The sequence below is a fragment of the Xenopus laevis genome, chromosome 1L (assembly GCF_017654675.1).
Source record: "Xenopus laevis strain J_2021 chromosome 1L, Xenopus_laevis_v10.1, whole genome shotgun sequence".
NCBI lineage: Eukaryota > Metazoa > Chordata > Amphibia > Anura > Pipidae > Xenopus > Xenopus laevis.
Window position 1 is genome coordinate 189109544 of NC_054371.1, and position 15511 is coordinate 189125054.

At 36.5% G+C, this 15511-nt stretch overlaps 1 protein-coding gene across 1 annotated transcript in view; it reads right to left on the minus strand.

Moving 5' to 3' along the window:
* The window catches only part of fer.L (fer (fps/fes related) tyrosine kinase L homeolog), a 104572-nt gene that overhangs the window by 20703 nt on the left and 68358 nt on the right, over positions 1 to 15511 (minus strand). The window contains exon 16 of the mRNA XM_041568363.1: positions 11938 to 12061. Within this exon, the coding sequence (XP_041424297.1) occupies positions 11938 to 12061 (124 nt within the window). The remainder of the gene's footprint in view (positions 1 to 11937; positions 12062 to 15511) is intronic.

The following is a 15511-nucleotide window of genomic DNA, read 5'->3' on the forward strand; positions in this document are numbered from 1 at the left end:
TTTAAATAACCACATGAAATTCAATTTCTTTCCTGTCTCAGCGAATTTTCCTTTCAGCAGCCAAGAAAGCTTGGCTTAGGAAGACCAACTTTTAATATCCTTCAGGAATAATATAATATTTTCACGTACAAAACAATATTAGTCCATGTACTGCTACTCCATAGCACAGGATCTGTACTCTACAGGGTTATAAACCTACTTCATCATTTTGGCTTAAAAAAAAAACAGAAAAATATAGCTTTGCACATTTAAATTAGTACATGACAGAAGGAATTTTAATAACATATAATCTGCATAGTTATAAAGATGCAATATTAAATTTAGAAGCTATTAAATTCCAAGAAAAAAATGTTTAAATTAACAAAAAACCCTTTGTTTTTCATTAAAGATTTGATCATTAACATTGAATCAAAGCACAGGGCCATGTAATCTTGATGCTTAGACAATCAAGGTCATCAGATCTCCCAAGAAACTGCAGCTATTACTAGGCAGTGAGACTGATAGATGGCAACTCTTTTTACTGCCATAAGCAAAATGTAATCCTTAATATAATACAGTTTAAATCTTACAGTTCTGTCTCAGGTGACACCAAAATATTACTGAAAAGGACCATTATGCATTCAGTGTTGTAACAGAATAATTGGTTGTACCTGAGAAATGGTGCCACATAAAGGCTGCATACCTGTCTGAATTGCCCTTAATTTATAATATAATAATCTGTTCTCTGTCCAGCTAACAAAATGGTTTGCAGATTACTCATGTTCAAGTACAAAGCTTTATAATATGATTTCATTATATATTCAGTTGGCTGTGAAGATTGATTTTTTAGAAGAAGTGGGTGATGTACCTTGGACCCAGGCTGAAGGTGTTCTTTCTGCAAAAACAGATCTACATGGCCTATTCCTGCTACATTTACAAGAACCCCTGAAAAAGTAAATATTTGTTTGCCTCAAATTTCACTTAATGACTCAGACTGCCCCATACAAATTGTTTTTTCCTGATCTTTACCATACCTGTTAACCTGCTTAGTGCTCCTTATATGTTCAAACCAAAATTGCTTCTAGAGTATGATAATTAGGGATGCACCGAATTCAGGATTCGGTTCGGGATTCGGCCTTTTTCAGCAGGATTCGGATTCGGCCGAATGTTTCTGCCCGGCCGAACCCGAATCCTAATTTGTATATGCAAATTAGGGGCAGGGAGGGAAATTGCGTGACTTTTTGTCAGAAAAAGTAAAAAATGTTTTCCCCTTCCCACCCCTAATTTGCATATGCAAATTAGGGTTCGGATTCGGTTCGGTATTCGGCCGAATCCTTCGTGAAGGATTCGGGGGTTCGGCCGAATCCAAAAAAGTGGATTCGGTGCATCCCTAATGATAATGGATTTTAATTTATTATATTGCTGAATGTCATTACTTTTTCGCTTAGGCAACTACATGAACAACTTCATCCTGTTTTAAACAAATGCCAGAATTATTTTTCTCTCTACCACCCTAGAGATTATTTGCTTACCGAAGATAAATTTGCAGATTGCTTCAGTTATATGCCACTCTCTTTACTTAATTCTGAACAGTTCTGGTCTGTTTTTCAAGCCAGCTCTGCACAGTATTTAATTCAATGAAGTGGTATATTGAGGAAGCACAGTATTATTAACAACACATTAAGTGCAAAAATATTCTGCAGTGCTGTAACAGATCATGTATTAATTGAACATACATGTTACATTCAAAATTACAACCAATAACCAAAGAGGTAAAGAGGGCCCTACCCAACTGAGCAGTGTTACCATGTTTCCTGAAAAAGATCTTTCCAAGAAAGATTGTTCATTTCAATACACATGTGTAGACTTGAATTGTCAGATATAAAGGTAGAAACAATAGAATTCTACCTGTATCAGATGATTCAGCACTAACAATGGGCAATGTTCTGGTGACTTCAAAGGCGCCAACATTTTTCGACCGGCCTGATCATGAGCCGACCGACATTCAAGTCTTCTGCCAATATCAGTCGGCTCGTTTCCCACCATAAACACTAAGGGGCCGATTCATCAATAGTCGAATATCGAGGGTTAATTAACCCTCGATATTCGACTGGGAACTAAAATCGTTCGACTTAGAATATCGATTAAACGATTAAATCCTTCGAATCGAACGATTCGAAGGATTTGAATCCAACGATCGAAGGAAAATCCTTCGATCAAAAAATCACAGGCAAGCCTATGGGGACCTTCCCCATAGGCTAACATTGACTTCGGTAGCTTTTATCTACCGAAGTAGGTGGTCGAAGTATTTTTTAAAGAGACAGTACTTCGATTATCGAATGGTCGAATAGTCGAACGATTTTTACTTCGAATCGTTCGAATTCGAACGAATTTAACCAATTCGATGGTCGAAGTACCCAAAAAATACTTCGAAATTCGACGTTTTTTACACTCGAATTCTTCACTCGAATTTTTTAAATCTGCCCCTAAATATCGCACGAAAATGTTTTTGTACAATATTACTGGTTTGTCTAAGGTCACCTTTACTCTTCTGTAGCTTGCCCACTGTAATCTGTCCTCTCATGTCTCTCTTAGATACTGAAATCTTAACCAATGTGTCATTTAAACAGTAATGGTAAAGAATTATGTTATTCAAATATTATTCTGGATAACAACTTACAATTACTTACAATACCAATTTTACAACTTTTGTGGAACTGGAATCTGATTTATGTTCCAGCCAAAACAAATACATTCAATGACATTACTTTACAGCGTAAATAACTTTATAGGAAGCATCTACATGTTAACATTTAGTATATCACAGAATGTCCTGCTTTAGCAACTTCTTAGTCGTTATTTTGTTAAGCAGGTTTACATTACTATAATAAAGAGATTCATGATATAATACACATGCTTGTAGGGCTTATTTATCAAAAACTAGCGTAATGTTAGACGTTTAATCTACTCTGAAGTCCTATATTTATTAAAAAATTGCCATAAACAGATCCCATTGACTTCTACAGGAACCCAGCAGCTTTTAGCCACCCCACTGGCGGGGAGGGTTCTCATTATGTAATTTTTACATTTTTTTTCTACTTCAAATAAACTTATGTTTAAAAAAAAAAAAAAACCTCAAATACTGGCTTATATATTTAAAAAAATCCAAATATGAAACACTTGATTGAATAAAATTGTGGAAAAAACTCGAATACCTAAAATCTCTGTGTTTATCAACTCAAAAAATTAAAAAACTAATTTAAATTTTAAAGTAAACTTTAATCTTTTTTTTTTAAACATTTTTAGGAGTTAACTCAAATTTTTGAAAGTCTAATTGAATTTTTTTCAGTTGAATTGAATTCAACTGAAAAAGAATCAATGAAAGGGATCATAAAGCTATTAGTACTGTGCAAATGTGACAAGACTTCTGTGGTTTCGACATGTCCACAATGGAAAATAACTATAATCAGTACCACAAAGGGCCAAGTTATTAAATGGGCGAAAAGGGGGTCCTCCAAGACAAGGGGATCACCATAAGACCTTTCATCTGCTATAATGTAGTAAAGTTCCTCATAACAGACTGATTTATTTTACTTTTAGTTTGCTTGGAATTTTATTTTTTTCACTCTCATGGCAGTTGGTCCAAATGGTGCACCTACACAGAAGTTAGAGCGCTCACTTGTACTCCATATACCTTTTCAGGTGTCTGGTGCTAAACAGCATATCAGACCCCCTGCTCAGGGGCAAAACAATTTGCAACAGAATCTAAAGTCGCTGTAGCACACAAATCCATTTTGGTAAATACACAACGTGATTTTATTGGCTCATTGTAGACTTTAAAACATGGCAAAGTTTCGGGCCACGCAGGGCCCTTTATCAAGCCTGAACTTACAATCTAAGTGCTGTGTGAGGCCGAAAATGTATGGAAGTGTGTGAATTTATGGTGCATGATGTAGTCTAGAGGTTGGTCTGAAGAACAAATGGTTAAACATCTAGACATACCATTAAACTAAATCACTTCTCTGCCTTATTATATTCACCTTCACTTGTTGGATGGTACCACCATGACAAATTTCTTGTGGGCAGCTTTAGGGGCCCCACCAATGAAAGTTTTCCCCCGGGTTTCCTGGCACCTTGAATCAGTCCTTAATACCATTATCTGTCATGTCAACTTTCATAGAGAAAGGACTGATGTAAATAACAAAACCTTCCCTGTAAAGTCTATTTACAGTGAGATAAGAGTCGAAACTCAGTGAGGGCTGAGATTCAGGAATTGGGACTTATATTTACAGAATCACATCCACTAACCCAATAGCAATGCTAAATACCCTGCCCACACCAGTTAATTACATTATTTCTGGTTAGTGAAGAGAGCTAAAAGCACTATGCAAATATGGGTGGCTATAAGGACAGCCCATAGAGCTGAAATGGGTAAAAACAGACCTTTGCTATTTCGCTCCAATAGCGAGTTAGGCTAGGCTTCTATGTGAATGGCGTAGGTGCACAGTGAAGTATTCCAAAATGAGAGCAGAGACCTTTTTAAGTTAAAAAAAAAAATTCTAGGCAAATTAAAATTTGCAAAGCAGCTTCAGGACACAGAAGTCAAGTTGAATTATATCCGAGAAATATAATTTCATTAATTTTGCAATAAATATATCTACTTGGCCAGTTTTAGTTTTTTCCCTGCCACTTATTCATGCTTGGAGTTCCTTTGCTTTTACTCCAGTATTCTCATTAAATAATAATTTACAATTGCTGTCAGAACAAATAAAATATTATGTAATGACAGTCGCTATCATCTACAAATAATATAAGATGAATATTACACATTTATGAGTTTCCCATTATTAGACATTGAGCGAAGAAGCACCAGGAGACAAAACACACTGTAGCGGAATACAAATTAGCATTGCCATGGTGATAAAAAGATTTTCTTTCATCAAATTTTATAACACCCATAATACTCATGAACAACTTGTTTGTAAAAAAAATCAAAAAAAATCAACAGGTTATCAAAACAAAGACGTTAAACACAGTTATGAAACACAATAAAAGTAAAACCTGCCAAATACAGAAGTAACAAATGGCACATAAAGGGAATGTCAACCCAAAAAAAGTAGAAGCAACTTTGCAATATACATTCATTCAGGACCGCCATCAGAAATCGCAGGGCCCCATACGGTAAAATTTCCTGGGCCCCCTGGGGTGCGTCCACCGCAAGCCCCACCTACAGGTCAGCCCTCCCCACCCCCACAGGTCGGCCCCCCCACCACACAGTAAAAAAACAAAAAAAATATTGGGGGCTAGGCTTCCCACATGTTAATAAAAAGTTATTGGTGGTCAAGCCCCTATAAAAAAAACATTTGTGGCCAGGGCCCCCCCCCATTAAAAAATATTGGTGCCTAGGACCCCACATGAGAAAAAAAAATTGGTGGCCAGGCCCCCCCCCCACATTGTGAAAAAATTGGTGGCCAGGGCCCCTTAAACGTCCATGCCTTCCCGAAGTCAGCAGCTCTCAGAAAGATGGGGGGCCCGACTAATCAAGTAAGTGTGGTGTGGACGGGCCCCCCTTACCCTCAGGCCCCCTACAACTCTCCCCCCTGTCCCCCCCTGATGGCTGCCCTGCATTCATTACAAAAGTTCTATGGTTTATTTGTATATGTATTGTTATTGAAAGCAGTCCCTTTCTCTTCTGTAAGACAAGGCAGTTGATTAACAGACCTGACTGTTGGGGAACTCAGACTTCTGCAATATTGTTTAAAAAGTAACAACCAGGAGTTGGGCAAAAACTGCTTTCAATAGCAATTGTTTTGACAAATAACTTTAAAAACACTGAAAACTTTAATAAATGTATATCCAAAACTTCCTTAGAATTATGTTTATTTTTATTAGGCAAATTTTTATTTTGAGGTTGACTTGCCCTATAAGGAACCATCTAAAAACTTTGGGGTCAGGACTGTGTAACTAAAAAAATTACGGCATTACAACGAATTACAGTTTGGTATATTTCCTAGAGAAGCTACGCAGCTACAACTGGCGGGCAAAGCAGAACCAAAAACCTAATAATATCGTAATATAAATTACCCAATAAGGGTCACGGTTTGTTTTTTTCAGAAACTTTAAACCAAAGTCCTGACTCCTACATTAAACACTTTGTAACATTGTATGTAGATCTATTAGATAATATAATACAGCTAGCTTCTCGGATGTAGTTATGCAGATATGGCAGATATTATACAGAATATTTGGAACCTGGGGTTTTCCAGATATTCAAATAAATGCAGGGATGATTTTGGGGCTGTTGTCTTGGAGAAGGTCAAAAGGGCTGCATTGCTTAAAGGGATACTGTCATGGGAAAACGTTTTTTTTCAAAATGCTCCAGCAGACTCTGCACTGAAATCCATTTTTCAAAAGAGCAAACTTATTTTTTTATATTTAATTTTGAAATCTGACATGGGGCTAGACATATTGTCAGTTTCCAGGTGCCGCCAGTCATATGACTGCTCTGATAAACTTCAGTCACTCTTTACTGCTGCACTGCAAGTTGGAATGATATCACACACCTTCTCCTGATTTTTTTCATTGGTTATGCAAATCAGTTAATGTGTTTTACCACCAGTGATTCAAACTGACACCAACGACAATCAGGAGATTTGTGACCCCCAGGTAGCTCAGATTTCCCAGGGCGACAAATCTCCCTGTGCGCCATTACCCTTAAGGCATTATTTCTGTGAGGAACCACAGAGACGGTCACAAAAAGGGGGCAAAAGGGAAAACATCTTAAAGGGCAATATTTACTGTTAAGTGTATGCTAATATGGTAATATGGTAACATTGTTTAATAGACAAATTATTATAAATTATCTGTAAGTATTTCATCTACAGATTTGTTTCTCTAATAAAGATTATTTTTGGCTTTGCTGGTATTTTTAAGAAATTTTCAGACAAATCTTTTACATAGTTGAGGGTACTTTTTTTAAAATCACTAGTACAAAATACAAAGAATTGGACCACCATTCTTAGCTAGTAAACAAACTAGCAGCACAATGCAGGTTTTTGGCAATTGTACCTCACTCTATTCACAAAAAAGAAGGTTTATTGTTCTGAGCAACACCAGTTAATTGTTGTAGAAACTGAACTCTATTTAACAATTTTTTTGGTCTAACAATTTTGTAGATGTTGAAAGCAGCTACTTTTTATTTTAAACTAAAAAGAGCCCAATCTTTTTTTACCCGTGAGCCACATCCAAATGTAAAAAGAGTTGGGGAGCAACATGTAAAAGTTCCTGGGGTGCTGAATATGTGTTGTGATCAGGCCAAGATTTGTGGAGCGGCCACCAAGGCCTGGGCCTAGGGCGGCAAGATTTTAGGGGGCAGCATGCTGCCCAACCACACCCACATTGGTTCAGAAAGACTGGGAATGCACAGGAGATACAATATTTTTTTAAACTTCCCATGCGCCAATCCCCATTTCTCCAAAAATTCGCGAGAATAAATGGGAGGGTACGGGGCGACAAATGACAGCAGGCCTAGGGGGGCCCGCTATGTAAATCAGCCCCTGGCTGTGATTGGCTATTTGGTAGCCTTTATGTGGATTGGAAGCCTACAGGAGTCAATATTTGGCAGTCCACTTGCCTCCAAGCCAGGAATTCAAAAATAAAGGAACAGTTCAGTGTAGAAATAAAAACTGGGTAGATAGATGACTGTGCAAAATAAAAAATGTTTCTATTATAGTTAGTTATCCAAAAATGTAATGTATAAAGGCTGGAGTGACTGGACGTCTAACAGAACAGAACACTACTTCCTGCTTTTCAGCTCTCTAACTCTGAGTTAGTGACTTTAAGGTGGGTCACATGGGACATACCTGTTCAGTGAGTTTGCAGTCGATCTGTAGCACACAGGTTAGATACAAAAGCAAACAGTTATGACCCATGTGGCCCTCCCTCAAGTCAATGATTGGTTACTGCCTGGTAACCAATCATTTGAAACCAAGAGAGCCGCAAGTTTTTTGTTCTGTTAGACATCCAGTCATTCCAGCCTTTATCAATTACATTTTTGCCCTGCTAACTATATTAGAATTTTTTTTTTTATTTTCAACAGCCTATCTATTTACCCAGTTTTTATTTTTAAATTGAACAATTCCGTTAAGGCCACTAGGAGCAACTTCCAAGGGGTCGTGAGAAACATGTTGCTCATGTGCCGCTGGTTGGGTTGTTTCTTTTCATTATAAGAAATGAACTAAAACTGCCAAATTAAAGCGTGGTTTTTTTTAGAGAAAAAAACCACACACAGTTCATGGGCACTTGACCAGATCGTTCGGGCAGTGTCCTCTAAAACTCTATCAGTTATTGTTTATGTTGGTATATAATCTTGTATGTTCAATGTATACACCAATTTCTTGCACAGCACCGCGGAAGATCTTGCTCCTTTCAAATAAAGTATTAACAATAATGGTACAAAATACAGAGAAATTCGGAAAGAAAGTCTGATTAATTCTCAAAGCACTGTGTATCATTCTCAAGACCCACAGTCATTATGCAAGGCAGAAGTGGAAATGGAGATATTCCAACAACAAGAAGCAGGTTCATACACTGGTATAATAAACAACATCACTGACAATATTACACGATCTATCATTGCGATATAAAGAAAGGAAATGGCGTTTAGCTACAATTCCCGCTGAAGCTGCTGTAGAGAGATTAGGTGGACATATGACAAATGTACGACAAACTAAAGGTCAAATTACAGAGGCAACCTAAGTGTTATCCCATTGACAGTTCGGGGAGACTAGTCACCCCGAAGAGGAGATTTGTCGACGGACGACTGATCTCCCCGAATCGCAGCGCACATCTTTGCCCTTAGTGTTGTTCTACAGTATCAATCACACACCACAGTGACAGAATTCTGCCACTGAAGAGAAAGCTTGCCCTTTCTGTCCATAGGACTAAAGTTAGCATGAAGAACTGATAGTGAAGATCAAAAGGGTCAACATGTCCTTAGCTGCTAGAATACTAGTATTTTCTATAGCTGGAAAAGTACATCATAAGTTGCTATTAGAAGACCATTTTCGGTAGCTTAAAATGAACTTCGTCAGAAATAGGGAAATTTAAGGCAAACTATTGTAATGTGGACATAAGACTCAGCACTTTACAGTCAATATTTCATTATACAAATCTTGCAATGATATTTAGAATTATTTACTAGACTCAGGGGGTTATTTATCAAAGGTCGAAATTTAAAACTATGTGAGCTTTTCTAAACCTCGAGTGAACTCACAACTGGAATGGTTTCTAATTGAAAAAAAAACTTGAATGGAAAAAATGGAATCCGCTAGTTCAGGGTTAACAACCCGAAAACTCAAACGTATTGAGTTTTGGAAAAGCATAAAATGAACACAAATATTCTCAAATCCATCTGCCCTCATCTGAACGTAAACATTTCTGTAACAAATGTTAATCTACAGGTAACTTTTAAATACAAGATTTGTGGTCAGAATCAGAGTTCATTATAAGAAAAAATGCCAATGGCATTTAATTGATTAAACTCAAAGTATTACAATTTCTCACACTGCTGTAAGAAATATGTTTAATTTAGAAACTCTGAATAAAATGTAGTTTAGCATAATCTCTGAATGACAGGAGAAAGACCTCAAGGGTAGTTTAAACTGAAAAGAAAAACAAAAAAAAAACTCTTTTAAAGTTTCAAGGAAAATTCAAGGAGGAGATTCAAGAGATCTACTAGCAATAGTTAAAGAATATAATGTACATTTTCAACAATGAATATTTAATGCCACTCAAACCATTGCAATGAAAGAAGCCAGAATGGAAAATAAAGAAAATTACAGCCAGGTGTCTCTGTGATAACACACACAGCTGAATCCACAAGGAAAACAATCTCTATTAGCTGTGCTTTACAAAATTAAAGTCTGATATGAAAATCATTGTTGAACATTTTTTAAAACTTTTTTTTCTACAAACAATATGCACTGTAAAGTTTCCACATTAACACTGCATTTTGTTAAACTCACAAAGGGATTTTTGGGGAAACCATAAAAGAAACATTACAAAAAAAAATTTAATTTGTTCAGTAATAACGGTATTTAAGATTATATAGCCAACACAAGTGGCATTATATAACATAAATGGGGTGATAGACACAAAAGGGACGACGCAGCAGTGTAATAAATTTGTATGGTCCCTCATCTTGCTTTATAAGCACCTTTATAAATCCGAGCCCAGGGCTTAAATAGACAGACAAGTAACAAAAAATAAAATTTAATTATTAGCATGCAGCTGTGTAGGGTTGTTGGGCAGTGCTAACTTTGGGAGAAAAGAAAGTCACATTGTTATCAAATTGATAACATGAACAGTAGTGAAGTGTCAATATCAATCTCTCCATCATGAGTACAGTATAAAATTATGTTTACAAAAATCTTACTAAACATAATAGACTATGGGGCAGATTTACGAAAGGGCGAAGTAATGAACGATGGCGACGATTCTCCAGCTTTAGCGTTTTTAGGCACTTTGTCGATTTACTAACGGGCGCAGGCGTAACTTCGCTAGCAAAAGAGAGAGACACTGGTGCTCATTCACACTCTATTGGCAGGCAAATTTAGGCTCTGACGAATGGACGTTACTCCGCAAATTCACTAAAATGCGGACTTTACTGAACGTTACCTCTTTGTGTGCATAGATCTTCTGTTAGTTACATCATATTTTTAGTGGAAAAAGTGTCTAAGTCCTAAAAAACGGTGGCATCTTTTCCTTTTTTCAGAGTGATAGCCTGCAAAAGTCCTTAAAATTTTTTTTGGGTAACCCCCATACATTTTCTAACATATGGAACATTAACTATACAGTGGGCTCCTGTTATAACAGCTCTATTTTCTTTTTTAAGGTTCCCTGGACTTGTGTAATGTAATGTATTTGCTGTAACATATACGTCCATTCAACATTACATTTCCCGACATATGCAAATTAGCCTGAGTGAAGACCTCTAACGAAGTTGTGCTAGGCATAATTGAACGTTAGTGCATCTTCGCTTTGTTTGTAACTCCAGTGAAAATTCGACAGCGTTCGGCGCCCTGGACGCATTTTAGTAAATTTGCTTTGTCTGAGTGAATTCCCTGGCGAAATGTAGAGATGGTTGCGAAGCAGGTTTTCGCAGGTTAGTAAATTTACCCCTTATAGTGAATAGCGATCACAGCAGCAGTGTATAGGACTTTATAAAGTAAAGGTATGGGACCCATTATCCAGAATGCTCGGGACCTGGGTTTTCCGGATAATGGATCTTTCCAAAATTTGGATCTTCATACCTAAAGTCTACTAGAAAATCATATAAACATTAAATGAACCCAATAGACTGGTTTTGCTTCCAATAAGGATTAATTATATTTTAGTTTTGAATCAAATACCAGGTAGTGATTTATTATTACAGAGAAAAAGGAAATCATTTTTAATCATTTGGATTATTTTATTATAATGGAGTCTATGGGAGACAGCCATTCCGTAATTCGGAGCTTTCTGGATAACGGGTTTCCGGATAATGGATCCCATACCTGTACCTAAATCAATATCTAGTAGAATTAAGTCAAAGGCAACTGGATTTTTAGAGGTTTCTTGAAAACGTTTCACCGCTCATCCAAACAGTCAAGAAAACTCTGGTTGCTTTTGACTTAATTCTACTAGATACTGTATATCATGAACTGGATAAATGAGAATCTTTATAGGCGTACCTAAATCAAGTCAAGGAATAATAGCACCTATATATAACTCAGATAAACAGCAGTATGTTGTTTAAACAGTTGTATTAAACAGTGCTGTTGGATTGAAAAGAGACGTGGGCCTTGCACAGTTGGCTAAGATACAGTTAAATATCTGTGGCATGTTTCAATATTAAGCTAGGGCAGCACCTAGTACTGCAAGGTCTACCTTTATTATACAGCACATTTGCAAACATACCTGTGAATGCAATTTTTAGATTCCAAGTAGGCCATCCCAGAAGCTGCATCTAAGGAAAATTTCACAAGCTGCTTGGTTTTCATATCATCCTTCTTTTTTCTTAGGAAGGACAGGAAATCACCACCTTAAGAAACAGATATAAAGGAGAAAAAAAAAATCTTGTTAGGTTGCACGGCGGCTCATTGGTTAGCACTGCAGTACAGAATTTGATTCCAACCAGAACCCTATTTGTAAGGAGTCTTTAATCATTTTTATTAGGAAAAATGTCCTAATTTGTCAATGTTTCCTGCTGTGTCAATGTGATAGGGACCTTATATTGTAATGTCCATTCTGGCAGATACCAATGTGAATGGGAAACCCACCACTAAACTGTTATTGTTAAGATAAGTATTTATCAAAGTTAGGTTTTTTTTATACCTCAAATAAACTTTGCAACTTGAATGTTTTCTCATTTATGAAAAAACTTGAATGGAAAAATCCCGAATCAGTGAATTCGGGGTGAATTTATAGAGTTTTCGGCAGAAAAAAGAATTCACTAGAATTTGAGTTTTTGTGCAAAACCCACCGAAAAAAATCTGATCATCATATCTACAAACATCTTCAAATGGTTCAAAGGACCTCTGCCATTGACTTCTACGTTACCTCAACAAGTTTTAGCTGGAGTATTTTTGGATTTGAGCTATTTTCAGTTTCGGTGTATCATAAATCTTTTTAAACTACCCTCGAAAACTCCAACTTTTCAGGGAAAAAAAAAAACTTGGCCTTCAATAAATAACCCCCTTGCTGTAGATACCTGTGAAAGGAAGACGTTTACATTTGTTTAAAACTAGAGAAAATGTAAGTTTACTACAGGTATCCTTTGTATTTGTTTTGTCGTGTTATCTGTCTTTCTAAAGCAGAAATTGCAAAAATAGAGTGAAATATACTTGCTTTTATAATTTACTTGAGAAGATATTATAAATATCAGGGTTTGGGGGCCTGGTCCTTGTATGAATTTCTAAGCATATACAGTATATGATTGAAACCTCAGAGGTGCTACCAAATGGGTTTAAAAAAACAAAACAAAAAAAAACAAGTGTTTTATTTTATTTAAAAATTAAAAAAGCTTGTCACCTAAAATGTGGCAAGGTTTTTATTTTTGGCAAAAAAAAGGAAAAAATCTGCAACAAGAAATTGATTTCTATGAACCTCAAGCTCTAGGATTCCTAAATCTGTCCCTTAATATCAGTATAAAGAATCAGACATATCTATATGGCTCATGGCACCGGTGATATCCGGTTTGTATTTGGGTGCTTCTTTGCTGTCTGAAATATGCCACCAGAGCATACACACCGTATGCCATAAACTTAAGTGTTTAGAGTTAGAAGGAAATAATCAATTAGAAGGAAAAATATTGCTGGCTTTCCGAGCACTCAAGAAAGTAATATTGTTCCTCCAGTGAGCTTGAACAGTTTTACTTAACTCGTTACAACATATAAATAGCCAACAAACTCTTATGCAATCGCTGTGCCTACATCATTAAAATTGGCTATACTTTGTTACACATTGTGTTAAATGAATGTTTGGAAGTCTTTCTACAACAAAGTTACATTAGACTTTTCCTATAAAGGTATAGCTTATGTCTGACAATAAACAAGATAATGCTAGGTTATTAAACAGATTTAAGAGCAGGCTGGCTGAGCCTCGGCAGACCCGGCATATTAAGCTGGAGTGTTTATAAGAAGGATTTGCATTTTAATCGGCATCATCTCGACTTTTTCTCCGATGTGCCAGCCCTAGAATTAAACTTTCTGAAGAAAACAGCCTCTCCTGAGGTAATGACCTTAATATGTATCTTTGCTTAATGGCAGCTCCTGGTCTGCTACACCTGCTTCTACCCAAGCTACAGCTCCGAAGTTTTATATTTGCGGTTTCTCCTACAGTGGGCAGATGATTTAATCCAAAAATTAAATCACCAAAATCTTTTTTACATTTCCCAGAAGCTACATAATACATCAAAACAATGTTAAACCCTAACAAGACCTTAGAAATGAATTCGAGCAGTAGCCTCCCAAACTCTCTTTATGATGCATCATTAATGGATTATTACACTGCAGTTCTAACACATTCATGTGTTTTACGGATTCTTAGTTGTGTTTGCATGCTGTTATATATAAAGATACATAAATGAGTGGATAACGGGAAGGAGGAATATCATTTAAAACTTAAATAGCCTTCAGTAACACTTCACACGGGGATACAAAATAGCAAAAGTCATAAGGGTGATGGCATATGGGCCACAGTTATGCCAAAAATATGACCCATACCTGGCAACAGTCACTTCCCACTCTACTAAATGTAAAATGATGAGCTATTCCATGCCTTCTCCATACTTTTTTCTTGCCATCATTCTGGAAGAGGTTGATCTTGGTTTCATCTGTCCAAAGAATGTTTTTCCAAAACTGTGATGACTTTTTAAGATTTTTTTTTAGCAAAGTCCAATCTAGCCTTTCTGTTCTTGATGCTTATGAGTGGCTTGCACCTTGCAGTGCACCCTCTGTATTTACTTTCATGAAGTCCTCTCTTTATGGTAGACTTGGATATTGATACGCCTACCTCCTGGAGAGTGTTGTTCACTTGTTTGGCTGTTGTGAAGGGGTTTCTCTTCACCGTGGAAATGATTCTGCGATCATCCACCACTGTTGTCTTCCGTGGACATCCAGGTCTTTTTGCATTGCTGAGTTCACTAGTGCTTTCTTTCTCAGAATGTACCAAACTGTAGATTTTGCAACTCCTAATATTGTAGCAATTTCTGGGATTTTTTTTTCTGTTTTTGCAGCTTAAGGATAGCTTGTTTCACCTGCATGGAGTGTTCCTTTGAACGCTTGTTGTATGTTCACAGCAAAATCTTCCACATACAAGCAGCTCCCCTCAAATCAACTCCAGGCTTTTATCTGCTTTATTGATAATGACAAGGAATTGCCCACACCTGCCCATGAAATAGCCTTTGAGTCAATTGTCCAATTGCTTTTGAGCCCTTGAAATGAAGTGATTGTTTTAAAATAAAAAGGCTTTAGTTCCTCACATTTTATGCAATCTTTTTTCTTCTGAATTAAAGCTGAAAGTCTGCAGTTCAACTGCAACTGAGTTGTTTCATTTCAAATTCATTGTGGTATGTACAGAACCAAAATTAGAAAAAAGTTGTCTCTATCCAAAGATTTATGGGCCTAACTGTATTAGTTTGTATTGTATTTTTCCTTATTTATACGATCTTATAATGAATTGTGGGCAGTAGCCTGGCCAGCCGCTGTGTTAATATATTTTTATGTAATTCCAATAAATGATTGAGAACCAAATAAATGTTTTTATTAATGTCTTACAATCAGCATTAAACTGGCCATACATTCTAAGATTGGCTTACTTTTCAAGGTCGACAAAAATAATTGCTGGTTACTACAGGCATGTAATATAACAACTGTGTTAATAAATAATCCCTCTAGTCTCAATCAAAGTCGTATAGAGTGTCAGAAAGTTGGAAACTTATAGAAGAGCTGCTGGTCTGAAATGTGATCCTGAATTAAACCCAGTACAATGT